Below are 18255 nucleotides of genomic sequence, written 5' to 3'. Positions count from 1 at the left end.
AGAGAGAGAGAGAGAGAGAGAGAGAGAGAGAGAGAGAGAGAGAGAGAGAGAGAGATTGAAGAGACAGGAGGGGATGTAGCTGCTCACTTGTGTACACCCCAGCCCACGGGGAGCAGGTGCCTGCTTGTTTCATACTCTAGATGATGACATGGGTGGGCAGTGTGGGCTCAGCTCTGTGCACGTCAGTCCTAGCTGTAAGCTAGGACTCCCTGTAACGTCATTTATCTGATCAACGGCACAGAGTACTTAACGAGATTTCCAGCTCCAGCAGCAATCTCGGATAATTATGGATTCCATTAGTGCTTTTTATGATACAGGGCTTTTAGGAGCAAATCACTCCAGACAAGTTGTCTTCAACTGGGCTTCTCTGAACATGGGTCTATAGAAACCATTATCTTAAAAAATAATCAATAAGCTAGCAATTTATTCTTTTTATAGGAAATACGTATTTCAGATATCCTTATTCTGAGAAAGTACTTTAGTGACATTAAAATGCTAAGTACAGGGCTGGCAAGATGTCTCAGTGGGTAAGGATGCTTGCCACGAACCCTGACAACTACCTGAGTTTGTCCTTGGGAAGAGAGAACAGCCCCCTCCAGTTGTCTCCTGACCTTCACACACAGGCTGTGGCACAAGCATCTCTCTCCATAAAGAAAGGAATGTAAATCGTTTTACAGGTACAAATATATGAAGAAATAGTTTTTTTTTTTTTTAAAATTGTTTTAGAAAAAACATTGATTCCTTCATAAGACAATGGGAAGTGAATATTGACTGATTCCTTCATAAGACAATGGGAAGTGAATTTTACAAGTGCCTTGCTTAAGCTGAAAGTCAAAGACATCCTATTCAGTTTTAAAGAGCAGCAATGAGGCCGGTGACATGGCTCCGTCAGCAGAAGCAGCCCTGCACAGGCCTGACAACCCTGACTCCCAGATCTCACCCAGGAGAGACCTGACTCCCAACGGTGCTCTGGCTTTCACAGGCTGTCTGGCAGGCACACAGCTGCACTCACATGCATCAACACAATAGAGATTAATAAATTTACAAAAATATTAAAAAGCAAGGGACAGAAAGTAGAGATTAGTTTTAATGAAAGATATTTAAAGGACAATCTTTTTTACTTCTGTAAAGTATGGAAACAAAAGGGAGGGGCCTCAGAGAGCCTCCATTCCTTCTTCCCAGTACACATTTCTCTGTTATATATTTGCTGTAGTGTATTTACCTACCACAAGAAGGCTTTATTCTTCATTTCACAGAGAGCTTTGCTATTTTCTCAGGCTGGCCTTGAATTCCTGGACTTAAATGGTCCTTTGGCCTCTGAGTAGGACTGCAGGAGTGCCCACTGTGTGCCAGGCAAAAATTCTACTTCTGAGATGTGACTCTAGCTTACGAGTTAAGATGCAGTTTAAATTGCATTTATTCCGTGTGTGTGTGTGTGTGTTCACACATGTTAGATTGAGATAGCTTGCAGGAGTTTTGCCCCCTCCATTGTGTGGGTTCCAGAGATTGAACTCAGGTCATTCGCTTGGCAGCAAGCTCCCTAACCTGCCCAGCCGTTTAGCATGAAGACCTGAGTCTGGATCCCCAACACCCAGGTAAACAACTCTGGGGGGTCCATGCCCTTGTGGCCTTGAAGCTGGAGATGGGGTGCAGAGTGAAGCCAACATGTGACAGAGGGAGAGAAGTCATCCAACACCCTCCCTGGCATGCATACACAAAAGGGCAGTGGGAAGGGTGAGCCCTAGGGCAGGGCAGCATTCATGTGAAGTGTATCTTTGGGATATTAATTTTGCATCTGTAATTCAAGAAACAAACTCTTTTGTTTGCTTGTTTGTTTGTTTTTCGAGAAAGGGTTTCTCAGTGTAGCCCTGGCTGTCCTGGAACTCACTCTGTAGACCAGGCTGTCCTCGAACTCGGAAATCCGCCTGCCTCTGTCTCCCAAGTGCTGGGACTAAAGGCGTGCACCACCACGCCCGGCTAAGAAACAAACTCTTATCAAATGATGTTGCAAGTATGACAGACTTGAGAGCTGTCCCTTGGAATAGCACAGTGGGTCTCAGTGTGGCAGCAATCAGCCCCTACCTTGCTTCTTGGGGAGCTTGGCCCTAGAGGCCTTAAGGGACAGGAGCCTTACAGAGGGCCCACCTTGTGTTCTGAGTGTGAGCTGCACAGAGGTGTGGGATGTCAGAGTCGCTGTGATTGCCCTTCCCCAGGGCTTCAACTCTGCATCTGTCTGCTTCCTTACCAACGAAGCTCTTTCGTTTTCTAGCCCTGTGCCCTACACCCCTCTTCCCACCTTTCCCCAGTGTCCACCGAGAAGGAGGGGTGCTCTTCCAATGATATTTCCTCTGGGTTTTTCTTTCTTCTTTGTGTTAAGTATTTTCTGGTTCCTACGGCACATACATGGACAATGTACAATGGGACTGAGCACGGGAGAAGCCAGCCAAGGAGTGAAATTCTTGAATGCAAGATACTTAGGATGTATTCTTTGGTTTTGTTTTGTTCCCCCCCACACCCCAATAGTCTGGGATAAAAGGTTTGCGTTCACCTGAAACAGAACTCTTACTTCCCACAACATGGCATTCAGAAATCAGACCTGCTTCACTTGAGGAATCCTGCCCCGTATGGACCTCCTACAACTCAATCAGAATCTCTCTATACCCCAGTATGGCAATCAACCCCTAACTGCCTGGATGGAGGGCCAGGACTAGAGGCTGGGTAGCTTAGAGACCTGGGATAGAACCAAACCTGAATGGCAAAAAAACAAAAACAAAATAAAACAAAACACCAACCACCTACCCAACTAACCAAACAATTAACCACTAACGAAATGATTCCTAACAATGAATATTCCGATATACTCATAGAATGGTGCCCAGCCCAACTGTCATCACAGAGGCTCCATCCAGCAACTGATGGGAGCAGATGCAGGGAACCACGGCTGGCCGAACATTAGGCAGAGCTGAAGGAATCCTTAGGAGGAGGGGGAGAAATGACTGTAAGAGCCAGAGGGCTCAAGGACACCACAAGAAAATCCATAGATTCAACCGACCTGGCTTCCTAGGGGTTCACAGAGACTGAACCACCAACTAGAGAGCACACATGGTACTGGCCTCCGACTAGAGAGCTCGCATGGTACTGGCCTCCGAGAGGAGGTACCTGGTCTTACTGCAACTGGATAGGCCATGGCTGGTTGACACCCATGGGTGGCCTGCTCTTTTCTGAAGAGGAGGAGATAGGGGGTGGGGTGGGAAAAGGTGGGGGGAGGACCGGGAAGGGAAACTTCTGTCAGGATTTAATGAATGAACGAATGAATGAATGAATGAATAACAAAGGACTTAGGTGGGTGGAATATGCCAGCATTCTGTAGCTGAAGGGGAATTACTTGGAATGAGACCGTGGCCTGTTCACAGTGTCCTGCTAAAGATGCCAGATGGCTCTACACAGAGCCTCCAGATACAGCTCACCGCAACATGTCTCCTGAGAACAAGGCCCGGAAAGTCATTCTATGGTTTGTTGTTGTTGTTGCTACAATAAAATAAGAGGCCGAGTGTGGTGGCGCACAGCTTTAATTAATCCCAGCACTTGGGAGGTAGAGGCAGGAGATCTTTGTGAGTTCAAGGCGAGCTGGACTACACAGTGAGCTTCAGGACAGCCAGAGCTACATAGTGATACTGTCTCAAAAACAAAACAAAACAAAAGTATTAAGGTAAAAAGCTTTTCAGTCTGTTTGTCTGTCTGTCCATCCATCCATCCTCCTCTCCCTTTCTCTTTTTCTCACTCACTCCCTTCCTCCCTCCTTCTCTTCCTTCCTTTCTCTGTTCCTCCCTCCCTCCCTCCCTCCCTCTTTTCCATGGTGCTTCAGGACCAGGGCCTTGCCTATGCTAGACAAAAATAAAGAAAATTTAAATCTCCCAAAAAGCTTTACCTGTAACAGCAAATTTAATTTCCGGTTTCAATTAGCAAATTGCTTTCTTACCTAAACAATGTATGCTCAGCTCATCCACTGAGAACATCTGAGCCGTAATTACTGTAATTGGTGGCACTCTCTAATGCAGGGCTGGGAAAAAAAAAAATCCATCTGGTCTAGTACTACGTATCTGCAAATAAACAGCTCATCTCCATCAAGCGAACGCCAATGGCTGCCTTAAGTGTGGACCAGAGTACACGAAACTAAGTGATTCCGAGACCCTGGAACTGCAGGTCCTAACACGGACAGCACAACACCTTGCAGTCAGTCACAAGTCCTTCTTCATCAGGTTAAAGGGGAATGGACCCAAATTAGACTCTTCATCTACAGGCTCATCAAGAACACGAGCTCGGCTTCCAATGAACTTGACAGATAACACATACAAGCCAGCGACTTCACTGCAGATGAACTGTGCATTTAACAGACATCCCCGTGCCATGCGGAGCTCAGTCCCCGCAAGGCTTGCAGCCATTCTCAGATGAGGAAAAGCCAAGGGTAAAGGGCCTCACAGAGTGTGCTTGGGCTCACACACACTGCCAGCAACTGACTCAGGGTTAAATACAAAGGCTTAATCTGTACTCTTAGGATTTCCTTTGTGCAGCATGCTTTGTTACAATTAGGTTGAAATGAATAAGATCTTTCAGATAAGTTGCAAGGCTTCTGGCTTTCCAATTGTTGCTTGTATTTCCTACCTCCTATGCTTCCCAGTTAAAAGATTCTTGCCACTGTCATGGAGAAGGGGTAAAAGATTGAAGATCTTCCGTAGAAGGCTACTGTCGCAACGTCACAGCTACTTGACAGAACAAGTCATGGCTGGACCAGGTAAGGCCCAGTAGATGTGGGAAGCCATTTCACAGAAGAGCCTCCGGCTTCCTCAGGCCTCCCAGTGCTAAATCTGGGACACTGCTGCAGGAGACGCCAAGTGAAAACGAAATTATAAGGGAAATAGGCCATATTGAATTTCTCTTTTTTTTTTCTTTCTTTTCTTTTCTTTTTTTTTTTTTTGGTTTTTCGAGAAGGGTTTCTCTGTGTATCCCTGATAGCCCTGGCTGTCCTGGAATCCACTCTGTAGACCAGCCTGGCCTCGGACTCAGAAATCCGTCTGCCTCTGCCTCCCAAGTGCTGGGATTAAAGGCATGCGCCACCACTGCCTGGCAAATTTCTAAAAGCTTAAGAAGGAAAAAGCTTATTGTTAAAAAAGGAAACCAGGAACATTCTAATGCATCTAAATATCTAGATCGGGTACTAGGCTTTTGTAACTAGCTCTTACTTGCAAAACAGACAATTTAGTAAGTACAAGATGGGAAAGGAGCGGTAAGAAAGGGACCATAAGTGCCAGGCACGCCCTCCTACTTAAACCCCAGAATCCCTTCCCCCTTCCCCTGCCGTGGGGGTCTGGATCTAGTCCTCGGCCTTGGCAGCAGCTGCCTTTATCAGCCGAGCCTTTACCATCTCACTGGTGCCTTTCCTAATATTTAAAGCTACCTTGTTTATTTATATGTGAATTTGGTTACAATTACCTCTCCACCTAGAAGGCAAGCTTCAGGAAGATAGGGACTTGATCTATGCTTACTGCTGTCCCTGGGTCTCTATCAAGTAGTGTAAGCATGCTGGAGAGAAAAGTGAATACACAGCGGGGGATCTCCATACAGATGCACCCAGCATACACTTAGAGGCTAGAGAGAGGTACAGGGGCATAGCTAATAGGATCCTTCTCTCTCAGGACCTGGCAGTTTGGTGTAGAAGGAAACACGCCTATGTCTTAGGGGGAAGACCACAGCTGGACAACCTGTGAGCTGAATGCCCTCTGGAGGATGGAATGACCCTTTAAACATTTAAAAAATGACCCTGGGTTGCACGTCAGATATCCTGCATATCAGGTATTTACATGATTCATAACGGTCAAAATTACAGTTATGAAGTAGTAATGGAAAAATTTTATGGTCGGGGGTCACCACAACATGAGGAACTGTACTAAAGGGTCCCAGCATGAGGAAGGTTGAGAATGCCTTAAGGGGAATGTTGCCCCACCCCTCCATCACCAGGGATTCTGAAAAGTGGTTCCAAGGGAACAGCGGCTTCATGAATTTGGGTACTGTGCTGGGCACTTTCATGCCGAAATGGCATGGTCTGAAATGTTGAGGCTTGGGAAGGAACAGAGATAGAAGATGGTGCATCACTAAGACTGACAGAACCCAGGTGGCAAGGGACAGAGGTGAGAATGTGCCAGGTGGACCTGGAGGTAGGGGACCAGCCAGACTACCAAGAATTCTGGATTTCATGCTACATAGCTGAGCCTTTCCCACGAAGCTACAGGGAGCCCTGGGAAGAGGCTGGTGGCACAAAGGATATTTTAGGGCAGAGGTTTAAAGTCAGCAGGCAGAGTGTTAGGGAGCTGGATGTAGTCTGACTCAATAGTGTTTTATTTATGTATTTACGAAACAGGGTCTCACTATGTAGTTCCAACTGGCCTTCAACTCACAGATACTGGCCTGCCTCTCTGCCTTCCAAGTGTTGGGATTAAGGGTGTGTGCCAGTGTGCCCAGGCCTACTAGAGGTTTTGCTTGTTTCATGCTTATTTCTGAATGCTTTCCCTGCATGTATGTATATGCACCATGTGTGTACCTGGTACTCAAGGAGTAAAGGAGTTGGATGCCCCGGAAATTAGAGTTATAGACATTTTCAAGCCTCTATGTGGGTGCTAGAAACCAAACCTGGGCGCTTGGAAGAACAAAGGCTCTAAACCACTGAGGCACCTCTCCAACTCCAAGCAGTTTTAAAAAGATGAAACCTCTAGACAGGGGAACATCCCTACTGACCTACAGGCCAGTTGCTTCCTGCATTTGTTTGACCTGGTTGGCCCTCTGGGTATCAGTTTGAGACTCCACGTTTACATAATGCTCATGTGAGATCAGTGGGGATGGGGAGGGGATAAAACAAAGGAGAGGAAACTGCAGGAAATAGCTAATGCAAATGTCTAGGAAGAACAGTAAATATGTAAAATTGAAACGTAATTAAAGCAGGAAAGAAACTTGGTAAAAGAAACATGTCAATCAAGATGCATTAGCTAACTAGAAATGTAAGAAGCAGTCTAAAAACAAGAGACAAAAATGATACCATCTGGCACAAATTAAAAATGGGCAGTCCCAGGGTATTCCTCAGTCACTAGTTAGAGCGCTGCTCAGGGACTAGTTAGAGCGCTACTCAGGGACTAGTTAGAGTGCTACATAAACCAGGGGTCAACCACTCCCGCCCATGGTGCTCTTGGAAGGCAAACCATCTTCAGTGAGCAAGCTATCCCTCTGCTTCTCCAGAAAGAGCCCTTCTGAGCAGACCTGCCATGGCTGCTGTTTCTAAGACATCTTTTCCCAAGACCCACTCGCTCAGCACAATGGTCAAAGGTGTTACCCTCTCAGATATCTCCCCAACTCCAACAGTTAATTTAAAATTTTAGTTTAGTTTTGAAGCAGGGTCTCGCTATGCTGGTTGGCTTGGAACTCATGATGTAGATCTGGCTGGCCTCAAACTCCTAGCCTGCTTCTGACTGCTGAGGTTAAAGGCATGTGCACCAAGCCCGACCTTACCTGCGTTTGTATTACGGTGGAATTCAGTGGAAGTCAGTCACAAAAGATTAAGTGTGAGGATAAATGAGTAGCCCTAACTTCCTGTCTGACACTGCATGGAACTAGCTTTTTTTCTTATAAAAAATCTATGAAATAAACCAGGTGTGGTGTCACACACTTATGATGGCAGTACTAGGGAGACTGAGGCAGGAGGATTGCTAGTTAAGTGACAGTGGTCCAATTCACACAGAGAAACTCTCTTAAAACAACTAAAAATGTGGACCCGAGTTGGCTCAGTAGGTAAAGGTGCTTGCTAAAACCTGAGCTTGACCCCCAGGCTCCCGTAAGTGTCCCCAGACCTGTGGTGCATATGCATCCAAACCCACCCAGAATAAGTGGAATAAAAACTAAAATAAAACCCCCAAATCTATGAAATGAAGATACATGTGTGTGATTTCTTCCATAAACAGTGGGGACAGTGCTGTCAACAATGGGTCACGTTCTTTTTAATAAGAAAACCCAGCAATGCCTCAGCTATTAGGCTATTGCTTAGCAAAATTATTCTTGGGTTTGAAAAGAGCTTTTCAAGTCTAGAAAGTTTCATTTCCACATGCCTCTATACTCATGAGCTCAAATGCTGGAGCCGATTTTCCTTCTCTCAGAGTTAAACTTCATTTCATTACATAAGATGGATCTATGTCTAAACATAACAAGAGGCTGCCCGTGTAAAAACAAGTTCTCCTGAAGTTCAGCTGAGCCATGCAGAGTGAGAAAAGCCAGCAGAGAAAGATGCCAGCTCCCTACCACTCGGTAGTCAAGAGCTTCCATCAGAAGGGGGCCCTGAGGGGGTCAGAGTTCAGGCAGATACCAGGAGAGGGACTGACAGTGACAGGCTGCAGTGTGTGGCGAAACTACCCAGCAAGGGCAGGGAAGCCTCACTCATCGGGCTGTTACTCAGCGATGACATGAGGGAGCCCCATAAACTCGAGCTTCTCATTAGACTCTGCAGCGTCCAACAGTGCCAGATGGATGGCTGTAGGCATTTACTGCAAGCATAAAGCACAAACTGGCTTAAAGCACATTTGTACCTCAGCCAAAACTATGTTTTTCAGAATCTATTTATTAAAAAATTTAAAACTAGGGGCTGGGGTGTGTGTAGCTCAGCAGTAGAACTTCACCTAGCACATGCAAGACTCTTGTGCGCTATCCTCAATACAAACAAACCCAAAGTGTGCTGTACTCCAGTAATTCCAGCACTTGAGAGGGGAGGGAGGCCGGCAGGTGGACTAAAACTTAAAGGCTACCTCGAATGTTGGGAGCCAGCCTGGGCCACATGAGACCCTGTCTCCAAACAGGCAGAGACAAATAATGCATATATGTGTCTGTATGCAGATAGTTGCACTTGTAAGGAGACCTTTACTCTTACAGTATTAAGAAAACACTTAAGCCTTTTAGCTTAAGCTCTTTTGCAGACAGGCAGATTTTAGTAAAATATATGGTTAGAATAGGCACCAGACTTAAGTACTCAGAAAGTATGTTTTACTATCTATTTCATAGCCCCACAGAGCACACTCGATTTGTTAACTGGATGTAGCTTCGGGGGTTCTTATACAGAAAGACTTAACAGGCCAATAAATGTTACAAAGGAGACCATTACGTACTCTTTTTCTCAGAAGAGACAACTTTCAACTCCATGTACAATCTTCTAGCCCTGGTGTCATGAAGAGACCGCGCTGTGATCTGAGAAGGAACTCCCCATTTAGCTGTAACCCACACCCACACCCACACAGTTGCCCTGTGCAGAGCGGTGTTCAGAACACTCTCAGCTCTGCTCACCGTCAGTGCTGTTGCTTCTCAAAAACTATTCTGAAAGTTGTGCTGAGGTTTATACCATATTAGTACCATTTTAACCCTTTCACATATACAGTTCTTGGCACGTTATATTCCAGATGCTGCCACCTGTTATCTAACTATTCCATCGCTGAGCAGACACTCGGTATACTCCAAGAAATGATTCTGATAAGAGAATTAAGACACAGGCTGGGCGTGGTGGCACACGCCTTTAATCCCAGCATTTGGGAGGCAGAGGCAGGTGGATTTCTGAGTTCGAGGCCAGCCTGGTCTACAGAGTGAGTTCCAGGACAGCCAGGGCTATACAGAGAAACTCTATCTTGAAAAAAGAAAAAAAAAAGAGAGAGAGAGAGAGAGAGAGAGAGAGAGAGAGAGAATTAAGACACAAAAATCATAGTTTTGTGGAAGCTATCTGACAATCAGGGACTCTGGTAAGAACAAGCATGAGAATAACTACTGAGCTTAAGGCTTTACTTTTAAAAAAAAAATCTAATTTTGTCAAAGGAAAAACCCCACAGTTTATAGGAAATAAAATAGAAATAGAGCAGTGGTCCCAGGAAGCTCGTCACAGAGCTCCATTATCACATATAAGTTGTTAGCTATTTTTTGCTTTATTTTCCTGCTGTCTTCCTGAATGCTGTTAGAACACAGTGGCTGTACATGAGAATTTTAGAGGGTTGAAACAATGCCACACAATGTCTGAGGCTGGCCTCAGATTCACAGTGATTCTCCTGCCACAGCCTCCCAGGGCAGAGCTTAGGGGTGTGGATGAGCTCAAGGGTCAACCTAAGGTGGAGGGTGAGTGGGGGTAGGAGTGGGGGTGGGGGGTGGGAATGGGGAAGATGTACCACACACACAGAAACACTGGTCTCAGTTTCCCAGCACAAGCTGGCTCAGAGAGATACAGCCACGGTCCAGGAGGCTGGTGAGCCTAAGGGCCCTGCCCTGGAGCTGCCCGGTGTGACTCTCTGTGACAGCTCTCCCCCTGTCTCTCTTGGTTTATCTACTGTGGATTTTACCTCTGTTTTCTTAGACTTACTTATTTTATTCCCCCCACCTCCGTAGCTTTTTATCTTTTTCTTCCCAGGACTTTTAAAATTCTCTTATGAAACAAAAGACAACAGCCATCTTTCTTTGCTGTTCCTTTTTTTCTTTTCTCTATTTACTAGCTTAAAAGTTCATCTTAAAGCTTCCCTCCCTTCTGTTAGGCTGCTTGTGTAGTCTAGAGACGCGTGTTCCCACACTGAAGGAACAGTGAACACACACCCCATCTCGTTCCCTGTGGATACGAGGAGAAAGGCTTCCTTACTCGAGTGTGCCCAATCTGTCTTCATCTGAGCCCGAGAATGATAACTCACAAGGTTGAAAAAGAAATATGGCATTGGTAGCCGTGCCTCTGTCTAGAGGCAGACAACGTAGCTTCCTGAACTGTAAGCACTGCAGTGACTGAATGCCATCTGATTTAACAACGTACAAGTCATTCAATAATTAATGTGGATGTTAATGGAATTGTCCCCTTAACCAGAGCAGGATTTGCACATGAGATTGCACCTTACTCTCCCTGCTCTTCATCCCCGATTTACCTCTGCGATCTCTATCTTCTTGGCCAGATCATCAAGGGAGAGCGTGCTCTCCTCAGGAGGCAGATTCTCCTGGAGACTGTAGGACGCTTCTTCAGGAGAGAGGTCTTGGAGGAGGTCAGAGTCGTCGTCCTGGATGTCCTCGTAGGACAGGGAATCTTCAGCGTCCTTTAAGCATCTCTCCAAAAGGCTGTGCAGATAGTCTTCTGTTTCCTTACTCACTCGGTCTTCACTGTCCCGCCTTTCTTCTGGGGCCATACACACTTCCAGACACAGTGTGCTTACGTCAGAGGCTTTCCTGTCACCACAGAGTGCACTCTCAGGACCAGTCTCCAAGCCAGCCTGACTCTGTGCTGATTTCCCATCACTGGCCGTGACATCAGGCTGCCGCGGCTCAGCTACCTCACTGTTGTGAGGCTGGTCCCTGGGCAGCGCTTCAAATGCATCCTGCAGAGGAAGGCAGAGTTCTTTCCGGTGTGCCTGTGAATATTTACCCTCTGAAATCAACCCAGGCAGTGCAACGTCGTCGTCGCTGGTGGAGAGTTTCTGCTCTGCCACTGACTCACTAGGAGGAGCCACCTTAGGGTCTCTGGCCACACCGCAGTGGTCCTCTGTGGGAGGTGCCGGCACGCAGCTGCTGTCTTCGCAAGCATTCGAGGCAGCAGCTGGCCCTGACCTGCTCCCGGCTGTCTCCAGGGACTGGGTGTGGAGCTCCAGTGTGGCATTGGTGCTGCTGGGCAGCTCCTCCGTGTGGTCCTTTCCTGCAGTTCCTGGAAGGTCGGGGGAAGCTGTCTGCCAGTCCATCTGATGACAGCCGGGGCTGCTCTCCTGGGGCTCCTCCTCATGCCGGCCTCCACTTGGATCCGTGCCGGGACAGGTTTCAATCTCTGAATATGAAGAAAAACAAGCTGCTTTTGGATTCTAAACAACGCTTTGCATACAAAGGTAGAGGGGGACACATGCGCACACGTGTGACACAAAACTATTCTAACCCTTTCAGACAGAAATGCTGTCTGTTACACTGCAGTGTCCTTAGGTAGAACACACATGCCATGTGATTAATAAATAGTATTAATGTAGTGAAAAATGATTATTCAAAAGCATGTTAAAATAAATGAATGATTCAGTCCTCATTATAAATAAAAGTTTAAATTCTGAATTTTTTGTCTTTTATATTTAAATGAATACATTTATTATTTTTTCTTTTTTAAAAAAATCTAATAAACCAGAAAACATTTTTAGCTTCTACTTACTTAAGGCATGCCATTATTGGGTAAGTAACTGGTAATCTTACTAATAATATAAAGATGTAAATAGGACGAAGTTTATTCAGAATGAAGGAAGGAGAGTTTGTCAGATTAGACTTGTAGTCTGAACACAGCACCTTTGAAAATGTGCCTTCAGAGCACAGGCAGCTTCCTAGTACATGGGCACAGAGGGGAATATAAAGAATACATCTGACAAGAAGCAGGAACAGGTTTGAATTTCCACCTCTCAATACTTTTTAAAGAAAAAACTTTTATGTAAATAAAAAACAGAACTTGCCCATTGGTCAAGAGAGAAGCCCTCTCATCTTGTTAGCTAAACATTCTACGAGGGCATATATAATTTCCACAAAAAACAGTCAAAAGTGTAAGACAAAATAATAGTTTTATTCCTTTTAAATTTTAGTTTACTAGAACTTCAATTACCAACTGACAATCTAAGCAGTCCATCCCAAAGACCAGGTATTTCCTAAGTTCTGTCTCAGATGCCGCAGAGGCTGCAATGGCATGGCAGACTCTGCTCTCATGCAGAGGAGGCACTGGAAGAGTTCTGCACGGCCCTTGGCTCCCAACCCCCAACTTCAGATATCAGAGAGCACTGAGAAGTGGCCATTTCTGGAGAGTCCAAGGTTTGGCTGCAAGACAACAGGTCCCCATGGGTTATGAGCCTGGCCCAAGCTTATTGGCATCTATCGGGCAGGGTATGGGGCAAAGGTCAAAGTAAGAAAGGCTACAGTCAGGTGGGAAACGGGTCAAGCTCAGTCAAAGTCCACTGAGACCAGGCAGCACATTCCTGGTCTGTTAACCCCCAAGGCTGGGGATCTCCACATAACGGAAAGAACAATACATAACAAGGACGAAATACAGAGAAAGATGCAGAGCTCAGGGCCCCAAGCTACACTGGAAAGGCATCCACAGCACTGACAATTCTCTCTTAAAGACATTCTTTTACCGAGGTGGGGCCAGATGCCCTTCCTTGTCTAGGATCGTGATGGATATTGGTGTTTGGATTGTTGAAGCCAGTGATAATCCCAATAGTTTACTCAGTCAAAAAATGAGGTATTCAGTTAGAAGAGCGAGGATCCAGGTTTAACTTATGAACCAGAGCACCAGACAAATGGCCTTAACTGTGGTGCCTCGGCCTCCCCATCTGTACCACAGAGAGCGCAGCAGAGGACAGGCCAGTGCTGGGCTGCATGTAGTGCTAAGCTTCGCTTCACACTCAGGGGTCCTAACAGCAATCTTCCCAGTGCACACAACGTGGAGGCACGGCCACACGCAAACTGGGTGACTCCTGAGACCGTCCCTTTACTGGGTGCATGTGTGTGTGTGGACATGACTCAGGACAGGATCTTCTACAGCCCAGGCCAGGCTTGAACTCGCCCTGTGACTAGGGAGGACAACTTTGAGTCCTGTTCTCCTGCCGGCCCCTCTCGGGTCTGGGACTACAGGTGCACATCACAGTGTCTATTAAGTTGCAATAAAGCTTATTTTACCCTGGTTTCTGACATTTAAAAAAATTACTAGAAAAAAAAAATGAGCGTGTGGGGTTGACACAAAACAAAACCCCTAATTTGTGTCATAAGAGAAAAGGAAATGAAGATTTAGAACTGACTTAACAAGAGCTTTGGTAGAGCAGAGGGCTAGTGAATGGCAACAGCCACATCTGTACTGTCAGGGAGGCTCACTCAGAATGCCTGCCATCTCTCTCTCTCTCTCTCTTTTTTTTTTTTTTTTGATTTATTTATTTATTACATGTAAGTACACTGTAGTTGTCTTCAGACACACCAGAAGAGGGAGTCAGATTTTGTTACAGATGGTTGTGAGCCACCATGTGGTTGCTGGGATTTGAACTAAGGACCTTTGGAAGAACAGTCGGGTGCTCTTACCTGCTGAGCCATCTCACCAGCCCCACCATCTCTCTTTAAAACAGTTCAAATCATAAGGTTCATAATATAAACTGATAGTAAAATCATCATCAGGATAAAAATGTCCTGAAAAATATTTATTCCTAAAGCTTTGTAAATACATTTAGAAATGTTTCCCAAAGCCTGTTTGATACACTTGCACATGCACTTATACAGTCACAGACATACACACAAAGCGGTATGAAACACACACACACACACTCATAGACACACATGCAGTGTCTCACACACACAGTCTCACACACACACACACACACACACACAGAGCCACACTCACTCGTGCACTTATATAGTCACAGACACACACACACTCATACAGTGTCTCTCACACACAGTCACACTCTCACGCACACATTAACAGACACATATTCACACATACACAGCCATACACATTCACATACACACTTGCACACACAAACACACACTCATACACACACACACACACACACAGTATGTTAGCTAACAAAGGAGACAGGATAACGTTCTATAAGTTCTCCAGACAGAACTTCTCCCTAGCTAGGCTTACAGAACAGGTTTGTACCTGGTTAATCTGTTCAGTAATAGTTTGGTTTTTTTTTTTGGGTTGTTGTTTGTTTTTAAACAAGAAAGAATGTCTAAATACCCCAAAGCTATTTCAGACCACTCTGTATAATCATTTTATATTATGTTTTCCATACTGTCATAGAAAATATTTAGATTTTAAAGAATTTATATTCTATTCTAGTTATCTAAAAATAGAAATACATATAGAAATGTAGGTTTTCTATTTTTTAAAAGTATATGTACAAAAACCTAAATAAAAATATTCCAACCCAGCACTTCACATATAACACTTTAAATGCTGCAGGTGACGGGGCTCCTGTAAGCTCTCTAGTGTTCTCTGCACGGACCTGGCTCTTTGGCTGCTGCTTCTGTCCCCACTGCCTCTTCAGACATTATCGCCCTCGCAAGGCTTTTCCTCTCTGGTGACGGTTCCACAGGCGCTATCTAAAAAGTTGTTAAAGAGGAAAAGATAGTCATGACTTTTTTTTTTTGAGAAACTTGTATTAAGCTAGTAAACTGCAGGCATGCTGGGGGAAGGTTTTCTGGGCCAGTCTGGCACACAGTGTAAGGTGCTGACAGGCTCCCGAGTGCTTCCAGAAGCGAAACCTCTTACCTTAAGCTTGGACAAGAGAGGGCTGTAGGAAAGAAGAAAAACATAGTTTTAAAAGTACAGCATGCTTCCAAACAAATGTCACTGAAAGGACTATAAAAAACCAGAGCTCTCTGCATTCTAATATTAGCGCAGAACATTCCCAGGGCTGAAATACTGCCACCGGCCTCCGTGGTTCAAAGGAGAGCTGCAGGTTGTGATCGCCTCCTCCACCAGCCGATTGCTACTGCAAGGCCCCACACAAGCTACGGGAGCTTTTCACACCCCACAAACGTTTTAAAATTTCAGTTTGAAACAGATCATGGCAGAAGAGAATTAGCTGGAATTACCCATGGACAGACAAGTACCTTCCAAGTGTTCGGTCTTAAGGAATACCACTCTAACAGGTGTGGGTGAAATAAATTCTAGCTTTACTATTATCACTATACTTGGGATTAAGAAACAGGTCAAATGTCTACATGTAAACGAGATGAGCAAGCAGGCTGCCACGGGGTCATACGATACATTGGCACAGCAGTACAGCAGACTGACCCTGCATGTGATAAAATGGAACCCAGGAACAAGGGTGTACCGAAGAATCTAGAAACAGTAGCATTATCCTCTATGAACTCACAGGCCATGTAAACTCAGCTACAGACCTAAGTTACAATCCCAGGGGAAGAAAGGGGATGACGGACTTGGTGCTTCAGTGAAGCTTAACTCTTAGGATAATGTAGTCTTAAAAATCTAGCTGCTCTACACAGATGAAGCAACTGAGAAGTACCTGGTGGATGAAGGTTTCCTTCACTTAGGTTAAATACTACATACTGTGCTGCTTAGACCGTTCTTTAAAATGTTACAACTGTTCTTATGACATACAAACACTGGAAAACAGCCAAAATAAAAATAGTGAATATATAGATATCCATACATTTAATAAAATTAAAATAATAAATGATTAAAAAACAGAAAAAGTCATAATGCATAACTTAGATCATTTGACTTGTCTGATCCCTTAATCAGAAAGTATCAAAATTATCAATGTTTCTAGTTAGAAGGATCCTCTAAGCCTATGGAAACCAGGTGAGGTTTAAAAAAAAATTATTATACTCAGTTTAGTTTCTTAAGTTGAAAATGTCAAGAAAACAAAGAAATGGCTCATGCATTTCCATGCTCAATGTACTGTATATCTTCAATCCGCTCCAACTTACTTTAAATAAATTATAACATACGTACTCTTGGTGAGTTGTGCAAATTTTAGCAAGCTGTTCAAAATCTTCACCATTAAATCCCTTTTCTGAATTTCTCAGAGGCGTCACTGTACGTGGCTGGACAGCTTTCCATTTTGTTTCTAAATTTAAAATATTTGTTAGTCACTGGTTCTTACAAAATCTATTTAGGCTCCACTGTAATAATTAATATACAGCTAGCTTCTCAGGCAACCCAAAAGTTAACACAATTAGCAAATAGCTACGAAGAGTAAGATACTGACCGTCAGCCTTCTCCCTCTCACCAGGTGCTGGGGGAACTCAGGGCCTTGCCCTTGCTTGGTAGGCAGGCAGGCTCTTGGATGCTAAGCTACACCCCCAGCCTGGGCTTTGCAACAGTAACTTTTTAACATGCAAATCAAGGTCAATGCTAGCAAGTTGTTACATTAATTCCCAGTTCCAGGTCAGTCTGTACTTACCCCATTGTTCCTGAATGGCAGAAAGATTTGCAAGCAATTGCTCATGATATAGCCGTTCAAGCTGAATAAATTTCATTGCTTTCTCATCTGAACAGAAAATCTTGAGGAAAATAGAAATCAAGACTCCCTCTCCCAGGTTTGCTAAGGAATGTCCTACAGAAGTCAAGAAATGTGGTGGCGCACGCCTTTAGTCCCAGCACTCGGGAGGCAGAGGCAGGCGGATTTCTGAGTTCGAGGCCAGCCTGGTTTACAAAGTGAGTTCCACGACAGCCAGGGCTATACATAGAAACCCTGTCTCGGAAAAAAAAAAAAAAAAAAAAATGTGTGGACCTGATCAAAAAGATGAGCCGACTCTAAATGTTTTCAAATGTAAGCACGGCTGACTTGAGGTTTCCTGGCTTATGAGTAAGCACATCTCATCATGTGCACACATGGAACGGTGACGTCGAGGGACTTGGGTTCCACACTAGCTGCACAGAGAAATGAAAGGCTTTACTCGAGGCCTGCACATCTAGTACTCAGTAAAGCCATCCGATTGGAAGGAGGGCCCACAGGAGATCTTGGAGCTTGTGTGTTTTCTTTAATTTTTTTACTTAGCTGACTTCCTGACTCTGAGACCCAACGTTTCTTTCTGGTTCCCGGACCCTTTCCTTACTTTTAATTGGACACTTTCCTCCCATGAGTCAAAAGTATAACATGCTAAATCATGAAAACATCACATGACATGGGTCTTATATATATATATATATAAAAATTCCCCACAGTGACTTTCCTAATTATCACGGAATTGCAGTTTTTCGTGGTTGATCTTCTTATGACCTTTTGGCTTTCCATCTGCACCACACAATCCGGAATACTGTCCAACTGCCCAGCTTCCTCTGGGCAATGTCCTGAATGTTGACCCAGAAAAGAGAGAGGACTCCAAAGTTTAGCTTTGCAGCCTTACCACGAGCACTAAGAGGGCAGTTCTCACTTTATCACCTAACACTCCTGGGCCCAGAAGCAGCAGCACAAGTCCTCCGCTCCCTCTGCCCAGGCTCTGCACCCTCTGCCCAGACTCTGCTCCCTCTGCCCAGGCTCTACTCCCTCTGCCCAGGCTCTGTTCCCTCTGCCTAGGCTCTGCACGCTCTGCCCAGGCTCTGCACCCTCTGCCCAGACTCTGCTCCCTCTGCCCAGGCTCTGCTCCCTCTGCCCAGGCTCTGCTCCCTCTGCCCAGGCTCTGCACCCTCTGCCCAGGCTCTGCTCCCTCTGCCCAGGCTCTGCACCCTCTGCCCAGGCT

At 45.2% G+C, this 18255-nt stretch overlaps 1 protein-coding gene across 1 annotated transcript in view; it reads right to left on the bottom strand.

Moving 5' to 3' along the window:
* Positions 1-18255, bottom strand: part of Cnst (consortin, connexin sorting protein) — an 80990-nt gene that overhangs the window by 5958 nt on the left and 56777 nt on the right. The window contains exons 5-9 of the mRNA XM_021169968.2: positions 16977-17063; positions 16526-16640; positions 15314-15335; positions 15048-15144; positions 10968-11851 (exon numbers count right to left, since the gene is read on the bottom strand). Coding sequence (XP_021025627.1) covers positions 10968-11851; positions 15048-15144; positions 15314-15335; positions 16526-16640; positions 16977-17063 — 1205 coding nt within the window. The remainder of the gene's footprint in view (positions 1-10967; positions 11852-15047; positions 15145-15313; positions 15336-16525; positions 16641-16976; positions 17064-18255) is intronic.

This window comes from Mus caroli, chromosome 1, assembly GCF_900094665.2.
Source record: "Mus caroli chromosome 1, CAROLI_EIJ_v1.1, whole genome shotgun sequence".
In the NCBI taxonomy this organism is placed as follows: domain Eukaryota; kingdom Metazoa; phylum Chordata; class Mammalia; order Rodentia; family Muridae; genus Mus; species Mus caroli.
This window is presented reverse-complemented; position numbering and strand designations above follow the sequence as displayed.